Raw genomic sequence first — 24,100 nt, 5'->3', positions numbered from 1 at the left:
TAATTTTTGAATTCAAATTATTTTTATCCGTTGATCTTTTTTAAATTTTGCATGATTTTTCTTTAAATTTCAATTCCCTTGAACTTTTATTATTTTTTTGGCATAAAGAAGCTGTTAATACGTTCATTGAAGCGACTTTCATTGAATTTTGACATAATTTCGTTTCAAATAATTATTCCGAAAAATAACTGTTAAAGCTTATTCAAAAAGCTCAGACCTCTGGTGACAAAACTGAAAAGCTTTGGAATTTTAGGCAGTTCTATTCAATTACAAAATTCATTCAAATAAAAAATATTAAAATGGTAAATAATCATTGATTTCCTTATAATTAAAAGACATATTAAGCTTATTAATCCTTTATTCTTCACAGACAAACTATTCCGAGGATCAACTTGCTGGTAAGTTCCCAAATTATGCAATAAAACCGCAAATTTCCAACCATTTGAGTCACAAAAAAATTTGGATCATGTTTATGACTCATTACTTTATTTATACACCAAAATTCCTAAAATTTGCACTGAATAATCGCTTACCGAGCGATGTTATCAAGGTTTCTATTGATCCAGTAATGCTATCAGGCTGCAAAAAAAGCAAACATGAAACTAAGTGATTTGTTTGTGTAAAATAAGTGAGACAGATAAAATTTATGAATCATATGTAGGTGAATAATGAACAAAAACGGAAACTTGAAGCATATAAGGTGATAAAAATAATACTGGCATTATTTTGCTATACACAATTCACACAATGTGCAAAATTTTGTTTGTCAAGGATGAAAGAGTAATGCTCTCATATTTTGGACAGAAGTCATTGACCTAAATAACTGGAGATTCTTTGGATTCTTAAAATTTAAATTGATTTAACTGCATCTGTATGAGTAGCTATTAATATGCGGCATTAATTTGTCAAACACAAATATTTTTAACTAAAGCGCTTAACGACTTCCTTATCAAACCCGACGCTATCAATTACTGATTCTTACTGCAGAATGAAAAATCATCAATAATGCTTAAGCACCGAGACAACAACAACAATGATCAATTTCTTTTTATATCTTTATATGGTCATGACGAATGAATGATTGTAAGAGAAACATTTTCATACTCATTTACTTCTTTAAGTCTGTGTATAGACTGAAAAAAAAATGTATTCGCATGACATAGACGTCGTTGGAAGCTGAGAGAAATGAAAATGTAAAAAAATCACTTATCAATCGACTTCACTGGATTCGCGAAATGCTTTCATTGCCATTTAACTTTATATTTCTTCCAAAAATGGACAAAAACAATTGCTCAAAATTCCTTTTAACTAGTTTTTTGCCAACATAACATGTGTGCTGCTGACTAAGTAAAAAAGCCTTTATTATTACTACTGCAGTCACACATATATTATATGCTTGTATGTTTGTTACAAACTTGTTTCATTTGCTGATTTTTTTTAAATATTATAAAAATCAGTCTCTGTTGACCACTCGCGTAGATACTTGATAATAATTATCTGCTTTTCTCATTAATTGGAATTTAATCATTTCCATATGTACGATCATCCCAAGAAAAATTCCTTTTCATCCGTCGATGGTACTTGAAAATCATACACAAAAATGTTCATTCATGTAAAAAAATCTCTGCTTATTATTTTTAGAATTCCAAGAAGCATTCAACCTCTTTGATAATCGAGGAGATGGAAAGATCCAACAGCAACAAATTGGCGAATGTCTTCGTGCCTTGGGACAAAATCCTACCGAATCCGATGTAAAGAAATTCACTCATCAATTGAAGCCTGATGAGAGAATATCCTTTGAAGTTTTTCTTCCAATTTATCAAGTAAGTCTAAATTTGATCTAGTATTCAATGTTTTCAATTTTTAATCCTCGGATTAATTTAAATCCAATGTTTAATCCTAATCTCTTAATTAAAATCTAGGCCATTTCAAAGCAACGTTCAGGTGACACAGCTGATGACTTTATCGAAGGATTACGTCATTTTGATAAGGATGCTAGTGGTTTCATCAGTTCCGCTGAACTCCGACATTTATTAACGACACTCGGAGAGAAATTGAGTGACGAAGAGGTAAATGATTAATTTCGTGTGAATGATCTGTAAATCATGCTTGTATTTGTGTATAATTGCAGGTCGAACAGCTACTTTCAAATCAAGAAGATTCGCAAGGAAATGTAAATTATGAAGAATTTGTCAGAATGGTAATGAATGGATAAATTGCGTCGCAATTATGAATTTTTTATTTTGAGGAAGCAACAAATCATAAGACAGCCCACAAAAAAAATTAATTAATCCCATTTATCATAACTGTTTAAAGTATTCTGGCATAATTTGTTCTGTTCAACAAGAAGTATAAGTGATGCATTTTTATTTTATTCATTAAAGTTTAAGAGAAATTCACAATTTCTAATTTCTAAAAAACAAAAAAGGAAGTAAGTTTGAAATGAAAAAGCTAAATCGATTTGTTTGTCAAAATCAGTTACTTAATAAATTTTTATATTATACATAAATGTAATTCCTTTTTTTTCATTTGAACATTGCATTGCACGTTTAAATAAATAAGTAAATTAAAAATCCCATTCCGTGTTTGCGTGAATGTTAAGAGATGCAATGTCTCTAATTAAGTCATTGTCACTGTCACTGATATTTTTTTGAGCGATATTCTCAAGGCTCAATTTGTTAAGATCAACTGGTTCTAATACCTGTCTCAATTGTTCTTCTAAATTCGTGTGTCTGCATTGCTTGAAAAATAAGTGTTGAGTAAGCAACTGCTGAACACTTGGTCGACTTTCTGGATATCTTGCCATACATTCCTCAGCAAATTTATGGAAAGGATCGGACAGCATTCGTTTAGAATAAATTTGCCTTGTATTGTCTGCAGCCCATGCCTCACCGATTCCTATTCCTGAATCCATAGCTTGAAATATGATTTCTTCTGAGGGAAAAGTGGAAGCATCTAGAAGTGACGGCTGATTGCCTCGAATTTTCTCTGTAAGCATTAAAGTCGTAGGAAGATCACCAAATGGAGCAATTCCGTTTGCCAATTCGCACACTGTAATTCCAATACTATAGACATCACTTTTCTCACTGTATCCATAAAGATTTTGTTCAAGTAATTCAGGTGCAAACCAATTGATAGATTTTGCAGAATGAAGTGGTAAAGTATGTAGAATTTTAATTCTTTCACCATTTTGTATAAGAGAAGTAGCATCGCGAAATCCACTAAGTACAGCACGATTTTGATTAAGGAGAATATGAGATGCACGAATTCCTCTGCAATTGACATGTTATTTATTCACTGGATCTAATAAAATAATGTAATTTACCTGTGAATAATTCCTCGAGAATGAAGATATTCTACAGCTAATAAGAGATCCTTTAAAATTAAAGCACAAATGATTTCCGGAAATCCAGTGAAGAAGAAATTTTTGATAGCTTCTTTACAGCTTCCGAAACAAAAGAATGGAAATACTATATGGACATCGAGTTCTTTAACAAATACAGCATAAATCTGAACTATGTTTTCATGCTGTATATCTTTAATTATTTTAATTTCTTCACAAATTTTCTTGAAGTTTTCATCATTATACTTGTCCACAGCTATTCTCTTCAATGCCACATATTTGTTTGTGGACTTATCCAATGCTAATGATACACTTTTGCTAAAACTCGATCGAATCTCATATTCTGGAAGCATTTTACCTATTTAAATAAATTAAATAATATTTTACTTGATGAACTTTGATGTAGAACAGTCGTTCTCAAGCTTTTTCAGTACGCAATCCATTCAATGAATGCTAAACGATCGCAGATTAAAGTTTTAGCAGCACTGATGTAAATAAAACAATTTTTGAAACTTTGAAATTCCGTTAGTAAAAAAAGTTTTTAACTCATTTCATTAGTTATTGAGTTTTTTGACATAGATTATAAAAACATTAACTCACTACAGCTAAAATAGTAAGCATTCAATGCTATTCAAAGGTTGAAAATCCCATTATACTTTATGATCTTATTCTAACGGTCAAAAAATATTTGAACCACAAAAGACGTTATTTTTTTGAAAAGCTTGTTTAGATTATTCTGTGAAAATTGATAATTAAATTAATTAAAGAAAAGTCCAGTGAAAAGATGGAAAACACATCAAAGGTTAATATATTTTTGCGTATAAGACCGCCCAATATATGGGAAACATCGTCTCCGATGAAAACATACATCGATTATGATAAAAGTACGAAGAAAATGTTTATATTGGAGAACCAGCCATATATTTTTGACAAAATCTTTTATTCTAACTCAAATAACAAAGAAATCTTCTATAATCTGGTAAGTTAAAAGAATTTAAACATTATTCTTGCCATATCCAGCAAATATTAATTCATAATCATTCATTTTTTAGGAATCTAATGTTGATCATTTATTGAATGGATATAACAACTGTATTTTGGCTTATGGACAATCAGGAGCAGGCAAAACATACACGATGGGATTTAACGAGAAAGATGAGAAAAGTCTAGGATTAATATCTTTGTCTCTAGATACTCTCTTTCAAAAAATTAAAGAGAAGCACGAATCAGTTACAAATGATGGTGAATATTCAGTTAGTGTATCATACATCGAGATTTACAATGAAAAAGTTTATGATTTGTTAAGTGAAAAGAGCTCAGAATCGATACATACTAAAGGAACAAAATATGCAGGATCAACAAAAGTTCCAATCAAAAATTCATCTGAAGCTAAACAGTTGCTTCTTAAAGGAAATAAAAATCGACATGTTCGATCAACACTTATGAATGCTGCAAGCTCAAGATCTCATGCTATGTTTACAATTATGCTTGCTCTGAAAACAAATAATAGCGAACGATCGTCAGTGCTTCATTTAGTAGATTTAGCTGGAAGTGAAGGATTACGTAAGACAAATCATTCAGGAATAGCTCAACAAGAAGGCGTTCATATCAATCAAGGCTTGTTGGCTGTTTGCAAAGTTGTCCAAGCTTTAAGCAGTGGAAAGAATTTAGTGCCATATCGTGACAGCATCCTTACAACTGTTCTTCAAGATTGCTTGAATTTAGAATCGTTCTTCACACTTATTGCATGTATATCACCAGCTCGAAAAAACAGAAGTGAAACATTGTCATCAATTCGATTCGCACAGTCATGCAAGAATCTAGAGAACAAGATGTTACCAGAAATGAATGAATTCTTGAAGGAAAAACAGGTGAGTTATTTTATAAAGTTATAACAGTAGTTGGTCCTTTATTTAACAAAATTGCGTTCAAACATAAAAGTTATATCAATGCGAGTTCCTTAAAGATATCCCAAATCGTACATATCTTGAATGACTCCTCTCATCCTTTCATTGTAAATATTAACGGTCTTAAACGATGCAAAATCAATCATATCTGAAGCTTCTAACTTCTCGCCAGATTCTTTTGATTCCTTGAACTTCTCTGCCATTTCGTCCATGTCTGGAATATCTTCAGCTTGAGCTGTGAACATTGGTAAAACCATCATTGCCATAATAAAGCCAAACTTTCCAAATCTCTTTAAATGCTCATTAAATGCTTCACGTGGAAATAGTTTGTCTGGGTCTGATCCAAGTCTGTGAAAAATCAATCGTTTAATTAGTTCTATGGCATTAAAATCTAAGCATTCTTACCGTTTAATATAATCAGACAGTGTGTCGTAATAAACGTCCATGAATTCCTGATAATGCTTATCTCTCAATGACTTAACCGTGCATCCAAAGATATAGTACATCAAGTCTAATACAGGCGATGCATAACGCATTATTTGAAAATCTAGTAAACGAATATCAACCGGCGTTCCGCTCTGAGAAGAGAAATTAATATCTTTGTATGAGCATGCGTCGCGTAAGATAAAAGATTTTTAGTCGATTGAAATTGAAATGGATATAAAGAAATTAATAGAAGAAGTTGAGAAATATCCAGAAATATGGGATCCAAAGCATCATTTATATCATCATCGACCAAGAGTTATTGAAGTATGGAATGAAATCTCCTTAGAAACAGGAATACCAAGTAAAATATCTCAATTAATAGTAATTGAATTATTTTGAGAATTGGAATTTTAAAACTATTTTAGAGCCCATCTGCAAGTCTAAGTGGAAGTCATTACGTGACAACTATCGTCGTGAATATAAAAAGTTACTTAAACTTAAAATGTCAAATAAAATAGCAATAAGCGGTTGGATCCACTTTAATAATTTAGAATTTTTGGAAAATGTTCTCGACAAAAGACAAATTCAATCTCAAGTGCTGTACGAAAATGACAGCTCAAATTTGCAAAGTAATAACGATTTAGCTAATGACGATATAGAAACGATTGTGATTGAGCCTAGTGATGATGATGAATGTAATTCAGAGTCTAATAATTATAATTATGATTATGTGAAACAGCAACAAGAACAACAAAGGTTGAGATTAATTAATCAACAGAAAATGATTCAAGATTGCTGTCCACATCCACCTGGTGATGAGATTATGCATTTTTTTAAGTCAATAACTCCATATCTATCAATGATGGATCCTACCATGAAATTAAGAGTACGAATATCAATTCAGGAGATAATTTTGAATGAAATATCAAGGAAGACAGATTCAATAAAGAAGGATCTACCAATGGATGCAAAGAAACAATCTGAGAAAGGAATAAGGAAAAAGACTGAACATACAGCATCAAATGCTGTACCAAAACGTGTTAGCAAACGTGTTATAAAAAGAAATCGTAAATACTTTGAGAAGTAAATAATTTTTTGGCACTTACTTGGTCGTATTTGTACATAATGTTGTTATTCCAGCACTAGAAATTATAAAACATTTTTTAGGTCTGTAATTGGCATTCTCAAACTACAGGCAGTAACTTACATCTCCATGACACACAATAGCATAAGGTTCAGCTGCCTTACCATCAATGCACAGCTCAAGAAGTTCAAAGAAGTCTAGAGACAGCAATTCGTCAACTTTCTTAATCATATCCTCATTTCCACTATCAGCGATAGTGTCTTTGGATTGCTTTTTGATAGATTGGAACCATTGACTCATATTGTCATCTCCTTTACGCTGTAAGAAGATATCCTGCATCTCGCGATAATGCTCAATTAATTCTGGCTTTTGATCCTTAATGGAATAAAATACAGCATGCATTTTTGCAAGACTTCTCATGACAATCATGACTTGTTCCTTCTCGACATTTTTGAATCTGTCAAACATTTCAAATCCACTGGCTTTTAAGTCATCGAAGTAAAGTCCTTCAAAAGGCTCATCAACTAAGGCTTTGTAGCAGAACGGAACTTGATGGAATCCATCCTTTTCAATCTCAATGCCTTTTTCCTCTTGAAATTGTTTGTACATTGGATACAGATTATCATAGAAGTCAGCTTCGCGGATGAAGCAAGGTCGTACGAAAAATTGTTCTCGTCTAGCTGCATTTTGTGGTGGCAATTTAACAATCAAATTTAATTTAGTTGAATTGTCTTCTTTGCTCTTAACGGATATACGGTATACAACTCCAATATAGTTGTCGCCTTTTGCGGAACCAGCAGAACAAATGACTTCATATTGATCTTCGGATAGATTGCAATTGTTCTTTATGACTTCATGTAATGCTTGGGTATAAACTTCATTCGGTAAAGTTGTGAACTCAGCTTCTTCATTCTTGATTTCAATTCCATCTTCAGCCATTGTGCTTTATGTCTGTATATAAAATAGAATTAATAGAGTGACAGGAATTTGACATTGAAATTTTATTAAGCTTTATTTGCGGCTTAATAATATGAAAATTAAGTGAACATTCATCATTTGAATCATGTAGTCATCAGCTTTAATAAAAATGTAGTCCAACAATTTAATGATGGGAACATTTTCGACAATATATCAATGTGTGTTCATCTCAAAAACCTTTTTTAGCACGCAAATTAATCATGACAATTTAATTTTTAGATCTAATTATGTGATGTTCCTTTTGTTGGATATATATTTGTTGCGTAATTCAGATAGAACATGTGCTGATGCTTTTGTGATGTATACAATTGCGGTTTTAATAGCTTGATGCTTTTGATTTGTTATAGGTTCATTTGCTAATGACGTCACTGGACATCAAATGTTCTTGATTTTTTGAACATACTTGATTTTCATACAAAGTCCGTTAAACAACGAAACGGAATTCCAAGTGATAATTATTAAATAAACAGAATTAATTTTTTTGCAAGTCACACGTTAGGCTAGGCACCGTTCACTTATTACGTTACAGAATGGAATTCTCGGAATTGCTATTGTATGACCCTTCCCTACAGCTCCCTACGTCCACACCTTAACATAATTTGAGGATGGTCCCCAATGTTTTCGGCAACTTGATGCATCTTCATGACTATCAAAAATGAGAAAATTTACAAAACTTGTTTTATGTGCGTATAGCTTTCGAAATACCAAAGATTAACACCGATTCTCAAATTTTATCATGAACAATATACCATGACTCATTGACACTCGTTTTCAAGATGCCGAGTTCCATTTATCAGTATGACATTATTGACAAAAATTTTTTATGTTCTTCTATCTTTATTAAGTCATAGTTGATTCTTTCAACATACATAGATGGTTGCTTCACAAAATATTTAATCGGTTTGAACTTTGGGTTGGCCGTATTAAAGCATGAAATTGGCTCCAAATATTTAGATCATTGAAGCAGTGTCGGCTTATGTCTGTTTATTCAAATATCATGTTCCAAATTTTTGTACTCATGAAGATTGCTTAAATTTGCACAAATAAAGGAACTAGAGACCCCTCTAGCATTTTAATTGCTGGATGTCATTTATAAATGATCGATCAGAAATCTCAAGCAATCTGGCGAGTACGACTGCATCAAGCTATTAAATTACTAATCATTCTCAATACTAATTTATTTTTTTAAAAACAACTTTAAATCCACATTTGGTATGATTAACAAGCACAAAAAAATAAACAGAATATTCGAACTCACTTAAGTGCCTCAAACAAGTGGTATGCTATAGATCACAGTTCGTTCTATACTTGATTAATTTTATGATACTTGACGATGCAGATTGTTTCTATATATTCTGAAATATGTGTGTTTATAGCTCTAAGGCTGACAAGAAACTGAAGAGTAAAGCGAGAGAGCGACTAAAAATATAGAATTTTATTTTCATACTCTCTGTATGCATGCATATGATTTGGTAAACTTGACAATCTCAGTAAACTTTATTTGATTACGATACTTTAATTAGCGGCATTAATTGACAAAAGAATCTTATAAATAGATTTCAACGAGTTTGTACGTACAGATTAATTGATGAAACCTGAATAAAAAAATGAGAAATCGAAGATGAACTCAAGGTCGAAAAAATTTTATCAGCTACAAACTTGACCTATCGCAATGCTTTTTACATTCCTTTATTAATAGTTTGATTTATCTCGATTTATTTACAGCGCTTAGAAGCTCGTACTCCGCTCAAGCCTTACATGCTTCCAACCACGAAGAATGACAAGGCAAAAACGCCTGGAAGGATTTCAAGCTTGAAGCCACCACTATCAACTATTAAGAAACCCGGTGTTGCTAACCGCTGTACTTCATTCATCACTCCATCTGCTAAGAAAGCACACGTGTCAAAGTCAAGGTACACAGATCTTGGAGATCTCGCTGATTTAAGTAATTTCAATCAGTTTACAACAAAAGAATTAATAGCCGGACCGAAAGAATCTTTAATGGCACCAAAAGAATCTTTAATTGGACATAAAGATTCTTTAATGGCACCAAAAGAATCAATTGACAATAACACCTTTAATATCATGAACATGTCATGCTCAACGGAAGTTGAAGGAATTACACCTTCAGTTTCACGCTTCGGATCTACGACAAATTTAGCTAATTTACAGGCTGCGCCTGTTATGAGCTTTAGTCCTTTGATGAGACGTATTGAGGAAACAATTGACAAGAAATTATCGACCTTTATGGAATCTTTTCGTAATCAAACAGCTGCTGATATAAATTCTACAGCTATTGTCCATCAGCAAATGAAAGAAGCTGTAATGAATGGAATTGAAGAAGTAAGGAAGTCGCTAGATAATTCAGTTTTTGAAGTCACAACAGATCCAGTTAGTTCTACTATATCTCGTAAATCATCAAGTCCACAAAATGTCACACTAGCTAGGAGGACAAATCGTCGATTAATGACTGTTGAATTGATCAACGATTCTCCCATTAAGTCTCCTGAAGAAAATAAGGAAAACGAAGTTCAGGTTTTTACTGCAACTTCACCTGATGAGAACAAAACAGTCATTAGACCGACTAGACGTAGTACAAGAATATTAGATATGCGCAATGTCATTCAAAATAAAACAGTTAAGGTTGAAGAAAAGGTTCCACGCTTAGCTAAGAGACAAGTTGTTAAGAACAAAATTGTCGCATCGTATTATGGACAGTCCACTGAAAATGTCACAAAAGTAACAAAAAATGATCATAAAGCTGCAATAATGGAAATGCTTAACACAGGATCAGTAAAAGATTTACAACTTTTGCCGACAATTGGAGCAAAGACAGCATATCAAATAGTCAGTTACAGGATGGTGAAAGGAAAGTACAAAACACTTAATGACGTTAAAAAGGCTCTGTCGATGAAGGATAAAGCTTGGGAAAAGTTCCTCGAGGTAAGGTTTTAAAGCTTATTTGATGCTTTATGTGATTCTAAATTTTATATTTTTTACTTCCACAGAAAAACTTATTAAAATAATGACATTAATTAAAATTAAGGACTTTATACTTGATAAGAATTTTGCAGTGATTAGGAATAAGGAAATTTTTTATATTTTTATATATCTACAAATAAAGGAAAACTAGAAGAACTACTATAATTAAGAAGAATTTTGCTATAATTTGAAGGTAAGCTATCTATATGTATCCAAGGTCACACATATCTTTGCAGACTCCTAATAATCGTTCTGTATATTTATCGCGATTGACTCCTGATGTGAAGTTGAAAGCATCTTCATCAACCTCAACAGATTCTCCTATTTTTTTAAAATTTTCGGCCAGCTCGTCCATGTCAGGTGCGTCATTTGCATCGTTGATGAAAAATGGTAGAATGATTAGTGCCATTGTAAGTCCAAAATGTCCAAATGTCTTTAAATGATCTTCAAAAGCTTCGCGAGGATAAAGCTTTTTGGGGTCAGATCCAAGTCTGTGGACGATAAAGAAAATTATTTTGATTATGAAGGCACGCGCAGCAATATCTCTTAACAATAGAACTTCGTTGCTTTATAAGCATATCACCTTGTCATAAAACTTGATAATTCATCGTAATAAACATCCAAAAATTCTTGATAATGCTTATCTCTTAACGATTTTACAGTACATCCAAATATGTAGTACATTAAGTCGCAGACGGGCGATGCATAGCGCATTATTTGAAAATCTAGTAGTCTAAGATCGTGTGGGACTCCATTCTAGATGGAAGTTCATGAAATTAGGTATTAGAATAGCATATAAAGTCACAAATTATACCTGATCGTTCCTAAACATCACATTGTTGTTCCAGCACTTAATTAAAATACATTATAGTCAATTTCTAAACATATCATAAATTAAGAACTAGCTTACATCACCATGACACAGCGTTGCGTACGGTTCTGTTTTCTTCCGATCACAGCAGTTAGACATCAAGTCAAAAATTCTATTTTTAAGGAACACATTGACTTTATCCTTCATCTGAACATCCTCACATTCATTGATTACTACAGCAGCTTGCTTCTTCATGCTTTCATACCAAGCATCCATAGCTGAATTTTCTCGTTCACAGAACATGATGAACAGATCTTTAAGCTCAAAATATGATTCAACTAATTTTGGATCTTGATCCTTAACACTATAGAATAGAGCATGCATTTTGGCGAGAGACTTCATGACCATGAAGACATGCTCTTTTGTCACTTCCTTTAATCTATCAAACATTTCAAATCTTTTGACTTTTAGGTCATCAAAGAAAAGAGCTTCAAATGGTTCGGCAGTTAAAGTTTTATAGCAATAAGGTACTTGATAAAATCCATCTTTTTCTATGTCGATTCCTTTGTCTGTTTGGAACTTCTTGTAGATTGGATATACGTGATCATAGAATCCAATTTCACGTCCGAAAAGTTCTTTTGCCAGAAATTCCTCACGTCTTGTTGGATTCGCAGGTGGAACTTTAAGGATCATGCTTAATTTTATTTCATCTTCTGTCTTATCCTTAACTTGAACTCTATGAACAATTCCAGCATAATTGTCTCCTTTATTAGATCCAGGGCTGTAAATTATTTCATAGTCATCAAATGACTTTTTCAAGTTATTTTTAATAATTTCTCTAATTGCTTCCTCATACACTTGAGGTAGAATAATTATTTCATGATCTGATTCCATTCTATTAAGTCTATACACTATGAGATGACACTTGATACTGAAAGCATGATAAGTAACTCAGACGTAATGTTTCATACACTTAAATATTTGAAGTACTTAACATTTATTAAATGATATGCAGCTACTTCTATATAACGACGTTATCTGTATCATTAAGTTGTGCAAATTATTTAGATTTATAACCTTGTTCGGAAAATTAAGGAACAACTTGCTTTTTGTAATTTTATATTTATTAACTTGTGTGACAGCCTATTATTAGGTGAGAATGCATGATTGCAATAATACCTGACAATTGCATGGAGTTTTGGAATTCCGATTTAAAATTACAATGCTTAAAAGATTAGATTGAGTTGTCTTAATTGCTGATCAGCAATCTAAGTTTTTATTAATATTTTCATGGAATTTGCCATATAGCCAACATTTATATATAACCTAGTGAATACATATCATCACAAACACCAATCATCCTCTCTGCATATCTGTCAAAGGTTTTATCAGATGTAAAGTTAAAAGAACTTTTGTCCACTTTCTCTGAGTCACCAATTTTCTTCAAATTTTCGGCTAGTTCTTCCATGTCCGGGATGTCATCTACGTCACTTGTAAAAATAGGAAGAACTACTATAGCCATAATCAATCCAAACTTTCCGAATTCCTTTAGATGATTCTCAAATGCTTCGCGTGGATATAGCTTTTCGGGGTCTGATCCAAGTCTGTACAGGATTAGAGGAAGGTTTGATAATTAATTAAATTCCAACCAGTCAAAGCTTGCTTACCTCAGTATAAAACTGCACAATTCATGATAGTAAACATTTAAAAATTCTTGATAGTGCTTATCACGCAATGATTTGGTCGTGCAGCAGAATATGTAGTACAAAAGGTCACAAACTGGTGATACATATCGAATAATTTGAAAGTCAAGAAGTCGAAGATCACTCGGAGTTCCGTTCTGTCAAAATAAGTTAGGTATGTAGATAACAAATTAAAAAATTATTGCTTTATGCTTACCTCGTCATATTTGAAAAGCATGTTGTTGTTCCAACACTGAAAAATAAAATCATAAATCAGTTCTATTATCATAATTAAGTATGGTCTGTAGACATTACATCGCCATGACATAAAGTTGCATAAGGCTCTGTTTTCTCGCGATCAAAGCAGCTATTCAAAAGGTCACCAAACTTATTAGTCAACATACTGTTAATCTTCTCAATCATATCCTTATTTTCACTTTTATTGACGACTTCAAGTGCCTGTGTCTTTAAATTATCAAACCATGGATTAAATGATGAATTTTCCTTGTCCAATAACATAGTGAATGGATCTTTAAGTCCAACGTATGACTCAATTAATTCAGGCTTTTGGTCCTTTATGCTGTAGAATAAAGCATGCATTTTTGCAAGAGCCTTCATGACCAAAAACACCTGTTCCTTTGTCACTTCCTTTAATCTATCAAACAAATCAAATCCACAAGCTTTTAGATCCTCAAAGAACAGTCCTTCATGTGGTTCCTCTATAATAGTCTTATAGCAATATGGAATATGATGGAATCCATCCTTTTCTACATCAATTCCTTTTTCTTCCTGGAACTTTTTGTACATAGGATAGACATTATCATAGAAATTTGATTCCTGTATGAAAAATTTAGCTATTGACAATTCCTGTCGTCTAATCGGACTATCATGGGGCAATTTTAGAATCAAGTTCAATTTAGATTCATTAGTTTCTTTATCAATGACTTTAATCCTACAAATAACTCCCATATAGCCATCTCCTTTTGCAGAGCCTGAACTGTAGATTATTTGATAATCATCAACAGTTTTAGTCAAATTATTGCTGATTATTTCCTTTAAAACTTCTTCGTAGACTTTATAAGGTAGCACAAACTCATTGTGATTTAAATCCATTAGAATCTGTAAAAATTACACTTAACGATGTGAATACTTTGACTTCAGAATCACTACTGAACGTAACTGAGAGAATTTGTACTAATTTTAAAAAATACTCAACAAGTAGGAACAACAAGTGTTATCTTTTTTCTATTGAATTGTCAAACAAATTGTACCAAATTGTTGAAGCTTTATTGTTTATTCGAAAGAGATATGACATTTTCACAAATACATAGAGAGCAGGACTTCTTTAGTGTTCCTTGATATCAACTGGATCTTTTTAGAATAGAACAACTGATCAAATTGAAGAAAAATTTCATGCATTAATAGTGGTAAACTTAGAGTTTAGTTGCTCTATCCTTGATACACTATTCTCAGAGCTGGAAGTCGATTCGGATTTTGTATGAAAAAGTCGATTCTAGTCAACTTGACTCCATATAACATTTAACTCGACTTCCAGCTCTGATTATTCCAAAGTTCTTTAAATGATTTATCACTTTATTATTAACTCTTTGTTAGTAACAGCTTGTAACTATCATTAAATACAAAAAAATTAATGATAATTGAATAATACCTTAAATTGCCCATTATTATTAACATTGTAAAAAATAATAAAACATCTAAATATAGCCCAGTGAATACATATCGTCGCATACTCCAATCATTCTATCAGCATATTTATCAAACGTTTTCTCTGTTGTGAACTTGAAAGCTTCTTTGTCAACCTGCTCTGATTCACCGATTTTCTTTAAATTTTCGGCTAGTTCGTCCATGTCAGGAATGTCACTTGCGTCACTAGTGAAGATTGGAAGAACTATCATAGCCATGATGAGTCCAAACTTTCCGAATTCTTTTAGATGTTTTTCAAATGTTTGTCGTGGGAACAGCTTCTCTGGGTTTGATCCAAGTCTAGTAATATAAAATTTTTACTTCATTCTAACACCTTAACTAAGTCAAAGCTTGCTTACCTCGATATAAAACTGCATAGTTCATCATAGTAAACATTTAAAAACTCTTGATAGTGTTTGTCACGCAACGATTTTGTTGTACAACAGAAGATGTAGTACATCAAGTCACAAACTGGTGAAGCATATCGAATAATTTGAAAGTCAAGAATTCGAAGATCATTTGGAGTTTCATTCTGTTAGAAAATTAAGGTATTTAGTCACATTATTTAGTAAGATTCTATCTATCTTACCTTATCATACTTGAACAGCACATTGTTGTTCCAACACTGGAAAGTAATTTGTTTAATGTCAATCAAAAGTTAATTTAAGTAAGTAAATTCCTTACATCACCATGACATAATACAGCTTGTGGTTCGGTCTTTTCAAGATCAAAGCAATCTTTCAATAGCTCACTGAAACTTCTTTCCAACATATTCTCAATTCTTTTAATCATATCCTTATTATCACTTTTATACACAACATCTAATGCTTGCTTCTTCAAGGAATCAAACCAAGGAGTCAATGGAGAATTGGTTTTGTCACTTAAAGTCAAGAAAATGTCCTTAATTTTTGTATAAGACTCAATTAATTCAGGCATTTGATCTTTGATGCTATAAAATATTGCATGCATTTTTGCAAGAGACTTCATGACAAGACAGACGTGCTCTTTTGTTACTTCCTTGTGACGATCATACATTTCAAATCCACTTGCTTTTAAATCTTCAAAATAAAGTCCTTCGTAGGGTTCCTCAGTTAATGTTTTATAGCAGAATGGAATGTGATGGAATCCATCCTTCATAATATTAATTCCTTTTTCTTCTTGGAACTTTTGGTATATTGGATAGACATTGTCATAGAAATCAGCTTCACGTCTGAATAAAACATTTGTGGACATTTCATTTCGTCTTGCAAGGCTTTCTGGCGGTAATTTGACGATTAAGCTTAATTTATTTTCATCTGTCGCTTTGTCAATCACTTGAACTCTGTGGATTACTCCCATATAATTGTCACCTTTGGCAGATCCAGCACTGTAAATCAGTTGATAGTTTTCCAGGGATTTGGATAGATTATTTTTAAGGATTTCCTCCAAAGCCTCCTCGTAAACTTTATTTGGTAAACAAAATTCAGCTTTATTTGAATCCATAGCTTAACAGATCAGTATCTAATGTTGACACACTGAGTATACAACGAGTACTGAGTAAGTCAACATTTAAATTTGCTTTATACCTAGTTAGGAAAATGCTTTGTAAATAAAAATAATTTATTTTTTTGTCATGAGGTAGAATAATCTTTATTGCTGTTATTACGCGTGCTTATTATGATTACATTAAAATTTGCGGTTCCTTCATATATAACCATAATTGTACATATCTTCAAATATTCCCATCATTCTTTGTTCGTAGACTTTTAAAGTCTTTTCTGTTGTAAAATTCATCACGTCACCTGATTGCTCCTTGTTATCTTTAAAGGCATCAGCAACATCATCAATTTCTGGAGCATCATCGGCATCACTTGTTACCATTGGAACTAAGATTATTGCCATAGCAAGTCCAAACTTGCCGAACTGCTTTAAGTGACTTTCAAATACATCTCGTGGGAAAACAGTCGCTGGATCAGAACCCAATCTGTGAACAGCAATTGAGTAAATTTGTAAAGTCATTCAAAAAAATATCAAACTCACCGTTGCATGAAGTCTGATAACTTATCATAGTACACATTCATGAATTCGTTGTAGTGTTTATCTCGCAAACTTTTCGTTGTACTTGAAAATAAAAGATAAACTAAGTCTGTAATGGGGGAAGCATATCGCATGATTGTATGGTCAAGTAGTCGACATTCGATTGGAGTTCCGTTCTAAATTGAGGTTATAAATGTTATGAGTTTTCAAGGCATAACCTAAAAATCCATTAAAGCTTACCTCGTCATATTGATACATGACATTGTTCATCCAGCACTGCGTAATAGGAAAAAAACTAGGTAATAAGCCATAAAAATTTACAACAATCATTTTAACGTACATCACCATGACACAAAATCGCGTACGGTTCAGCAGCTTGCACGTCGTTGCCTTCTTCTAATAAAAAATGCAACTCTGGACTCAATACTTCTTTCACACGCTTGACTAGCTCCTCATTTTTGCAGTATTTAAGTACATCAAGAGCTTGATTCTTCATCTTTTCGTTGAATATTTTCATGGCAGCTTCTTTGCGACGACATTGTTGGAGGATGTAGTCCTCAATATCTTTATACTTTTCAACCAGCTCTGGTTTTTGATCTTTGATGGAGAAGTAAGTTGCGTGCATCTTGGCAAGAGCCTCAATAACTAGAAATATGTGATCTTTTGTTAGATCCTTCTTTCGATCAAACATTGAGAATCCAGTGACTTTAAGATCACCAAAAAATAATCCTTCGAGAGGATCTTCTGATAATGTTTTGTAACAAACTGGAACTTCGAAGAATCCATCTTTCTGGACATCAATTCCTCTTTCCTCCTGGAACTTTTTGTACATTGGATAGATATTGTCATAAAAGTCAGCTTCTTGGAAGAAGCTTTTATGAATTAAGAACTCTTCACGTCTTGCTGTATTGTCTGGTGGAAGTTTCACAATAATACTCATCTTTACTTCCTCGTCCTTTACTATTTCTACTCGATAAATGATTCCATTGTAATTGTCACCTTTTGATGATCCTTCTTTGAATCTAGCTTCATATTCTCCTTTAGATAAATTCAAATGCTTGCTGACAACTTCTTCTAAAGCTTTATCATAAATTTCGTTTGGGAATTTTAAGGCAGTGTCTTCCATACTTTAATTTAACTTAATTTCCTGAGTCAAAATCACACTTTTGTAATGCTTTATATATCACGCAAAACTAATTACATTCTCATTTTTTCTGTTCACGACTTATCAATTTCGGAGAGAATTTTTTGAGTGTATTTATATGTTTGAGAATATCTTCTTACATGAGCACATGTTTCACAAGGTCAATGCTCGATTTTACTCTCGTGCTCACCTATATACTTAGTATTTCATAATGTTTTGTAATTTTCGGGAATGGGTTGAAGGGGTTGGGAACTTTTTTATGATTCCAAATTGTGCATGTCGTAACAGACTTCAAGTATTCGATTAGCAGGTCTGATCAATGACATTTTTAATCTAAGCTTCATCCCCTATAAAAGCCACTTTTGCAATTAAGCAATAAAAATGCTCAGTTATCGTTATCATAAGGCAGATTAATCTTTTTTATTTAACTTTCCTTTTAAGGCACGAGTCAGTTTTTACTACTGTTGATAAGAAGATTTGTGGGATGCCGGCTAGAAGATTAAAGTCTGTCAGCTGATGAATATTGACATATTTCTTAACTTCTTGATTATTCATTTTTGTATATAAATTTAGATTGTTTGTTCCTAATTACTCTAAAATTGAGCTTATCGGAGTTATGACTCAATATTCATTTCTATTTTAATAAAAACATCGTTTACGAACATTTTATTAGCTAATTAGACATCAATTAGTATCATACATAACCAAACTCAACCATATCATTACAAACTCCAAGAATTCTAGCTGAATATCTGTCTTGATTCCTTATTTTTGTGAAATGAAAGGCATTCTCATCAATTTCATCCTTTGATTCTCCCATTTTGACGAACTGTTCAGCTAATTCATCCATGTTAGGTGCTTCCTTTGTGTCACTTGTGAATATTGGAAGTGTCATTAAGGACATCAACAATCCAAAATGTCCAAAAAGTTTTAAATGATGTTCAAAAGCTTCTCGTGGGAAAAGCTTCTCTGGGTCGGAACCTAATCTTCTTATAAAGGATGTTAGTTCCTCGTAGTATACATTCAGGAAATCTTGATAGTACTCGTCTCTTAATTCCTTAGTTGTACCGCAGAATATGTAGTAAACTAAATCGCAAACTGGAGATGCATATCGAATAACTTGAAAGTCTAGAAAACGAAGGTCAACCGGCGTTTCGTTCTGTTATTAAAAGTGATCATTAGTACATATTAATCATATTAATAGCAAGTCATACATACATCATCAAATCGGAAAAGCATGTTGTTGTTCCAACACTGCAAAAAAAGATAATTTACTTCTATTCTATATTTTTCAATAAAAAATACTTACGTCTCCATGACATAACGTCGCGTATGGCTCAGTTTTTTCACGGTCAAAACAATTTTCGATTAATTTGTTAAATTTATTGTTCAACAAATTGTTGATCTTGTCAACCATTTCAGTATTTTCGCTTTCATTGATGACTTTAAGTGCTTGCTTTTTCATGCTTTCAAACCAGGGATCCATTGGAGATCGGTCGTTTTCTGTCATTAAGACAAACAGATCAACTTGTTCTCGATATTTCTCAATCCATTCTGGATTCTGATCTTTAATGCTGTAGAATATTGCGTGCATTTTTGCAAGAGCTTTCATGACAAGGAAGACGTGATCTTTAGTTAAGTCCTTACGAAGATCGAACATATCAAATCCACTTGCTTTTAAATCTTCCATGAAAAGTCCTTCATAAGGTTCCTCAGTTAATGTTTTAAAGCAAATCGGAACTTGATAAAAACCGTCTTTTGCAACGTCGATTCCTTTGTCTTCCTGAAACTTCTTGTATGTTGGATATACATTGTCATAGAAGTCAGATTCCCGTCCGAATATTGTATTAGCTTTTACGAACATTTGATCACGACGAACTGGATTCTCTGGTGGAACTTTAGCAATCAAATTTAGCTTGTCTTCATTTGTTTCCTTGTCGATTACTCTAATTCTGTACATTTCACCAACATATCCATCACCATTAGCAGATCCAGCACTACAAATTATTTTGTATTCATCTCTTGACTTTTCTAAGTTGTTCTCGATAATTTCATCGACAGCCTTCTCATAAACTTTATTTGGCAATGAACTTTTATTAATTTCGGTAGTCATCGCGCAGGAACTTTATTCTGATTTGATGCGGACTCTTTGAAATACTGTGAGCAACTGAATATTTAGATTAAATCAATGAAAATATTTCATATACAATCTTATCTATGACGCCGTACTTCACATCAAAATTTATTATTTCTCTCCATATACGGAAGGAGTTGAACTTCATATTTAGAATGATGATTTTAAGAATCTTATTTGATTCCCAAATATTTTTGGTTTTGGCACTTATCTATGTCATATTTTAAGTAGATTTCCTCTTAAAATAACTTCCAGTTGCAGAAGTACATATTGCAACAAGTGAATATTAAATGTCATTTTATTACAGTCACATTTGATGCCACATGCTTATCTCACAAGTTTAAGCAGCAATTAAAAAACGAGATAGCATTTATCGCGTATGAAAGCACGCGAGTTGTCAATAAAACAAAGATAATCTCAAAAGCATTTAAAAAGTAGATGCGATTTTTATTTTTTATTGTGAGAAAAGGCACGTCCACTTATATCCATTACAATTCATAATAAATTGATGAATTCCTAAATGTACCCGAAATCACATAAATCTTCACAAACTCCCAGCAATCGTTCAGCATAAATTGGATAGGTTTTTGGTGTAACATAGCAAACTCCTTTTGATTTGGTCTCGCATTTAATAATTGATTCCACTTCGTTGTGGTTTGATACAAACTCATCCATATCTGGAACATCATCCACATCACTTGTAAAGACAGGAAGCACAAGAACTCCCATTATAAATCCGAATTTACCAAATTTCTTTAGATGATCGTCAAATGCATGACGTGGAAAGAGCTTTTCAGGCTTAGAACCAAGTCTGTCAATAGAATATTGATTAGTTCAGTTCCAACCTTGAATAATACAAATTTGGCAAGCATTTACATACCTGTCAATAAAACGTGACAATGAATCGTAATAAAAATTTATGAATTCCTGATAATGCTTATCTCTCAGTGACTTAGTCGTGTTGCTAAAAATATAATACATCAAATCACAGACCGGTGATGCATATCGCATTATTTGAAAATCCAGGAAACGTATATCAATCGGACATCCGTTCTAAAAACTGAGGGATATAAACAGGTTGTAATAAAGGTTTTAAATTTCATACCTTATCGTATCGGTACATCAAGTTGTTGTTCCAACACTGGAAATAGAGCAATAATGAAATACTTTTGAATGTTTAGAATTTAGATATTAAATTACATCGCCGTGACATAGTGTTGCGTATGGTTCAGTCATGTCGAGATTTAAGCAACTTTTAAACAATGATAAAATATCATTCGACAATAACTTTTGGACCTTCTTAATCAGTTCTGTATTTCCGCATTTTTCAACTACTTCTAATGCTTGATCTCTTGAGTCTTCATACCAAGATTTCATTAGTGATCCTTTTCGTTCGCATCTCATAATAAAATAGTCATTCCTCTTTCGGTAGACATCAATCAAGTCAGGTTCTTGATCCTTCATACAATAAAATATTGCGTGCATTTTTGCTAACACTTCCATGACAAGCATGACGTGTTCTTTTGTCAGTTCCTTGTTTCTATCAAACACTTCAAATCTTTTAACTTTTAAGTCCTCAAAGTAGAGTCCTTCAAATGATTCGGCAGTTAAAGATTTATAACACAGTGGAACCTGATGAAATCCGTCATTTTCGACAGTAATTCCCTTTTGTTTCTGAAACTTTTTATACATTGGAAATAGATTTTCATAAAAATCAGCTTCGTGGACGAAACTTCTGTGGAGGAAAAATTCTTCGCGTCTTGTTGGATTGCTTGGTGGCAATTTGATGATTATTGACATTTTTAAAGCATTCTTTTTGATGATTTCGGCACGATAAATAACTCCAATGTAGTTATCTCCTTTAGAAGATCCTTCACTGTATCTAATTTCATATTCATCACTTGATAAATTTAGAATTTCCTTAAATAATTCCTTTAAATTGTCCTCGTATACTTTATTAGGTAATTTTTTGAAATTTTCATCCACAGTAAGCAATGTGTCACTTTTATGACTCATTTTGCAATTTTCAATAGATTAAATGTGCTTGAATTGAACAACAACGACAGACTGAGTGTTTTTGGATATTCTCCCCTTTAAAATTTACTCAAAAGCAATTATTTCCTAAGAATCAAACAATGAAACATGCAATTTCTGTGTATAAACACGCCAATAGCTTTATTTATGAATGTTGCATTACTGTTTCTTTAAATTTTATCAGTATGGATAAATAAACGAATTTTGTAAACTAATGCGGTCTTCAAATGTATCCCAAATTGTACATATCAACACATACATCCATCATTCTTTCACTATATGCATCATACGTTTTTGATGATGTGTAGTTGGTCACACTTGGTTCGAATTCTTCTCCTGTGCTTCTGGATTTGACAAGCTTTTCTGAAACTTCATCCATATCAGGCATATCATTAACGTCAGTTGTGAATATAGGAAGGACAATTGTGGAAATGTAAAGACCGAATTTTCCAAACTTTTTTAAATGGTCGTTGAATATTTCATGTGGATAAAGCTTGTTGGGGTCTGATCCGAGTCTATAAAATAAATTATGTACAAAAAGGTATTTGATATTTTGCAGGAATGACGTCTATATCTTCTGCGTTACACTCAGAAGCTATTTAAATTGTTATGGACGTCATTCTCAAATAGCATATAAACCCAAAATTTACCTTATAATAAAACTCGATAAGGAGCTGTAGTAGGTATCCAAAAATTCTTGATAAAACTTATCTCGAAGTGCTTTACTAGTGTTGCTAAAGATGTAATACATTAAGTCTGTTACTGGAGAAGCATGACGCATGATTTGAAAGTCTAGCAGACGAAGGTCGGTTGGAACTCCATTCTATAAAATACCAAAAGTAATCATCTTATTTCTAGAATTATTTTAATTAAAGCATTATTACCTCATTATGGTACATAATATTATTATTCCAGCACTAAAAAGAAGATACATTGTATGTTTGAGAATATAAAATGTAAAAAAAACATCCTTAAGCTCCAATTCAGAATAAAATGAGAAAATATCAACTTACATCACCATGACACAATACAGCATAAGGTTCCGAGTCATCAATATTAATACATTCTTTATATAAATTGTAAAGTTCGTCCTTGTAAATGGATTTAATCTTCTCAGTTACATCGTTACATTCCTTCTTATTTATCATTTCTAAAGCTTGTTGCTTACATGATTCAAACCATGCTCTGACTGGGGAATTTTCTTGTTCACATTGCTTGACAAAATGGTCTGAAACATTCTGGTAAGGTTCAATTTCTTTTGGATTTTGATCCTTGATGCAGAAAAATATTGCATGCATTTTTGCGAGGGTCTGCATGACTAGAAGAACGTGCTCTTTTGTAACTTCCTTTAATCGATCAAACATTTCAAATCCATTAGCTTTTAGATCTTCAAAATATAGTCCTTCGTAGGGTTCTTCAGCTAGTGTCTTAAAGCAGTGCGGTGCATGATGAAATCCGTCCTTTTCAACATCAATACCTTTGTCTTTTTGAAATTTCTCATAAATCGGATAGATGTGCTCATAGAAATTTATTTCACGTAAGAAGCATGTATGAGTATCAGTAATGGATCGTCTTGATTTATTTTCTGGCGATAGCTTGATGATTAAGCTTGTTACTGTTTTGTTTTCCTCAATATCAATGACTTCTACTCTGTATATTATCCCTAAATAGTTATCACCTTTACAGGATCCATATCCATACTTTAATTCGTAGTTATCTAGTGGCTTCTCCAAATTATTTTGAAGATATTCCATCAATGTCTTTCCGTACAATTCATTTGGTAAATTTGAATCTCTTCTCGAATTACTCATGATTCCGCTTTGTCTTGCTTGTGAATGGTTCAAATTTCAACTTT

The 24,100-nt window shown here is 32.5% G+C and overlaps 10 protein-coding genes across 10 annotated transcripts; 3 read left to right on the top strand and 7 right to left on the bottom strand.

Annotated features, from left to right (window-relative positions):
- Window positions 1–196: 196 nt before the first annotated feature.
- Mlc-c (Myosin light chain cytoplasmic) lies at window positions 197–2,514 on the top strand. The gene is made up of 5 exons (XM_070639343.1): window positions 197–302; window positions 371–398; window positions 1,642–1,823; window positions 1,923–2,069; window positions 2,132–2,514. Exons 1-5 carry the CDS (start codon window positions 300–302, stop codon window positions 2,213–2,215), a joined length of 444 nt encoding a protein of 147 aa, XP_070495444.1. The 5' UTR covers window positions 197–299; the 3' UTR covers window positions 2,216–2,514.
- Stlk (Ste20-like kinase) lies at window positions 2,461–3,784 on the bottom strand. The gene is made up of 2 exons (XM_070639341.1): window positions 3,326–3,784; window positions 2,461–3,272 (listed from the first exon to the last, which is right to left on the bottom strand). Exons 1-2 carry the CDS (start codon window positions 3,694–3,696, stop codon window positions 2,567–2,569), a joined length of 1,077 nt encoding a protein of 358 aa, XP_070495442.1. The 5' UTR covers window positions 3,697–3,784; the 3' UTR covers window positions 2,461–2,566.
- Window positions 3,657–10,971, top strand: nod (no distributive disjunction). Its single transcript, XM_070639339.1, has 5 exons — window positions 3,657–3,833; window positions 4,065–4,322; window positions 4,396–5,214; window positions 9,464–10,681; window positions 10,747–10,971. Exons 2-5 carry the CDS (start codon window positions 4,128–4,130, stop codon window positions 10,762–10,764), a joined length of 2,250 nt encoding a protein of 749 aa, XP_070495440.1. The 5' UTR covers window positions 3,657–3,833; window positions 4,065–4,127; the 3' UTR covers window positions 10,765–10,971.
- Window positions 5,220–9,137, bottom strand: LOC139089740 (uncharacterized). The gene is made up of 5 exons (XM_070639340.1): window positions 8,997–9,137; window positions 6,884–7,711; window positions 6,783–6,818; window positions 5,656–5,828; window positions 5,220–5,598 (listed from the first exon to the last, which is right to left on the bottom strand). The coding sequence occupies exons 2-5, from the start codon at window positions 7,697–7,699 to the stop codon at window positions 5,304–5,306; spliced, it is 1,320 nt and encodes a 439-aa protein (XP_070495441.1). The 5' UTR covers window positions 7,700–7,711; window positions 8,997–9,137; the 3' UTR covers window positions 5,220–5,303.
- On the top strand, window positions 5,876–6,768 carry LOC139089742 (uncharacterized). The gene is made up of 2 exons (XM_070639342.1): window positions 5,876–6,037; window positions 6,102–6,768. The coding sequence occupies exons 1-2, from the start codon at window positions 5,905–5,907 to the stop codon at window positions 6,761–6,763; spliced, it is 795 nt and encodes a 264-aa protein (XP_070495443.1). The 5' UTR covers window positions 5,876–5,904; the 3' UTR covers window positions 6,764–6,768.
- LOC139089974 (uncharacterized) lies at window positions 10,816–14,368 on the bottom strand. Its single transcript, XM_070639639.1, has 8 exons — window positions 13,529–14,368; window positions 13,431–13,466; window positions 13,199–13,371; window positions 12,848–13,135; window positions 11,631–12,462; window positions 11,535–11,570; window positions 11,304–11,476; window positions 10,816–11,211 (listed from the first exon to the last, which is right to left on the bottom strand). The coding sequence occupies exons 1-8, from the start codon at window positions 14,324–14,326 to the stop codon at window positions 10,923–10,925; spliced, it is 2,625 nt and encodes an 874-aa protein (XP_070495740.1). The 5' UTR covers window positions 14,327–14,368; the 3' UTR covers window positions 10,816–10,922.
- A 131-nt stretch (window positions 14,369–14,499) lies between these two features.
- LOC139089880 (uncharacterized) lies at window positions 14,500–16,438 on the bottom strand. The gene is made up of 4 exons (XM_070639513.1): window positions 15,602–16,438; window positions 15,507–15,542; window positions 15,277–15,449; window positions 14,500–15,217 (listed from the first exon to the last, which is right to left on the bottom strand). The coding sequence occupies exons 1-4, from the start codon at window positions 16,397–16,399 to the stop codon at window positions 14,929–14,931; spliced, it is 1,296 nt and encodes a 431-aa protein (XP_070495614.1). The 5' UTR covers window positions 16,400–16,438; the 3' UTR covers window positions 14,500–14,928.
- A 94-nt stretch (window positions 16,439–16,532) lies between these two features.
- On the bottom strand, window positions 16,533–18,190 carry LOC139089881 (uncharacterized). The gene is made up of 4 exons (XM_070639514.1): window positions 17,274–18,190; window positions 17,174–17,209; window positions 16,937–17,109; window positions 16,533–16,880 (listed from the first exon to the last, which is right to left on the bottom strand). Exons 1-4 carry the CDS (start codon window positions 18,057–18,059, stop codon window positions 16,601–16,603), a joined length of 1,275 nt encoding a protein of 424 aa, XP_070495615.1. The 5' UTR covers window positions 18,060–18,190; the 3' UTR covers window positions 16,533–16,600.
- A 518-nt stretch (window positions 18,191–18,708) lies between these two features.
- Window positions 18,709–22,260, bottom strand: LOC139089972 (uncharacterized). The gene is made up of 7 exons (XM_070639638.1): window positions 21,412–22,260; window positions 21,317–21,352; window positions 21,092–21,264; window positions 20,738–21,022; window positions 19,387–20,200; window positions 19,296–19,331; window positions 18,709–19,236 (listed from the first exon to the last, which is right to left on the bottom strand). Exons 1-7 carry the CDS (start codon window positions 22,225–22,227, stop codon window positions 18,772–18,774), a joined length of 2,625 nt encoding a protein of 874 aa, XP_070495739.1. The 5' UTR covers window positions 22,228–22,260; the 3' UTR covers window positions 18,709–18,771.
- Window positions 22,261–22,359: 99 nt separating this feature from the next.
- On the bottom strand, window positions 22,360–24,089 carry LOC139089879 (uncharacterized). Its single transcript, XM_070639512.1, has 4 exons — window positions 23,259–24,089; window positions 23,130–23,162; window positions 22,896–23,068; window positions 22,360–22,760 (listed from the first exon to the last, which is right to left on the bottom strand). Exons 1-4 carry the CDS (start codon window positions 24,054–24,056, stop codon window positions 22,469–22,471), a joined length of 1,296 nt encoding a protein of 431 aa, XP_070495613.1. The 5' UTR covers window positions 24,057–24,089; the 3' UTR covers window positions 22,360–22,468.
- Between the last annotated feature and the right edge of the window lie 11 nt (window positions 24,090–24,100).

This window comes from Chironomus tepperi, unplaced genomic scaffold, assembly GCF_022539635.2.
Source record: "Chironomus tepperi strain 1889 unplaced genomic scaffold, CSIRO-AGI_Ctep_v1 contig_196, whole genome shotgun sequence".
NCBI classification, from domain to species: domain Eukaryota; kingdom Metazoa; phylum Arthropoda; class Insecta; order Diptera; family Chironomidae; genus Chironomus; species Chironomus tepperi.
The sequence above is the reverse complement of the archived record's forward strand: the minus strand, read 5'-3'. Positions and strand labels throughout refer to the sequence as shown.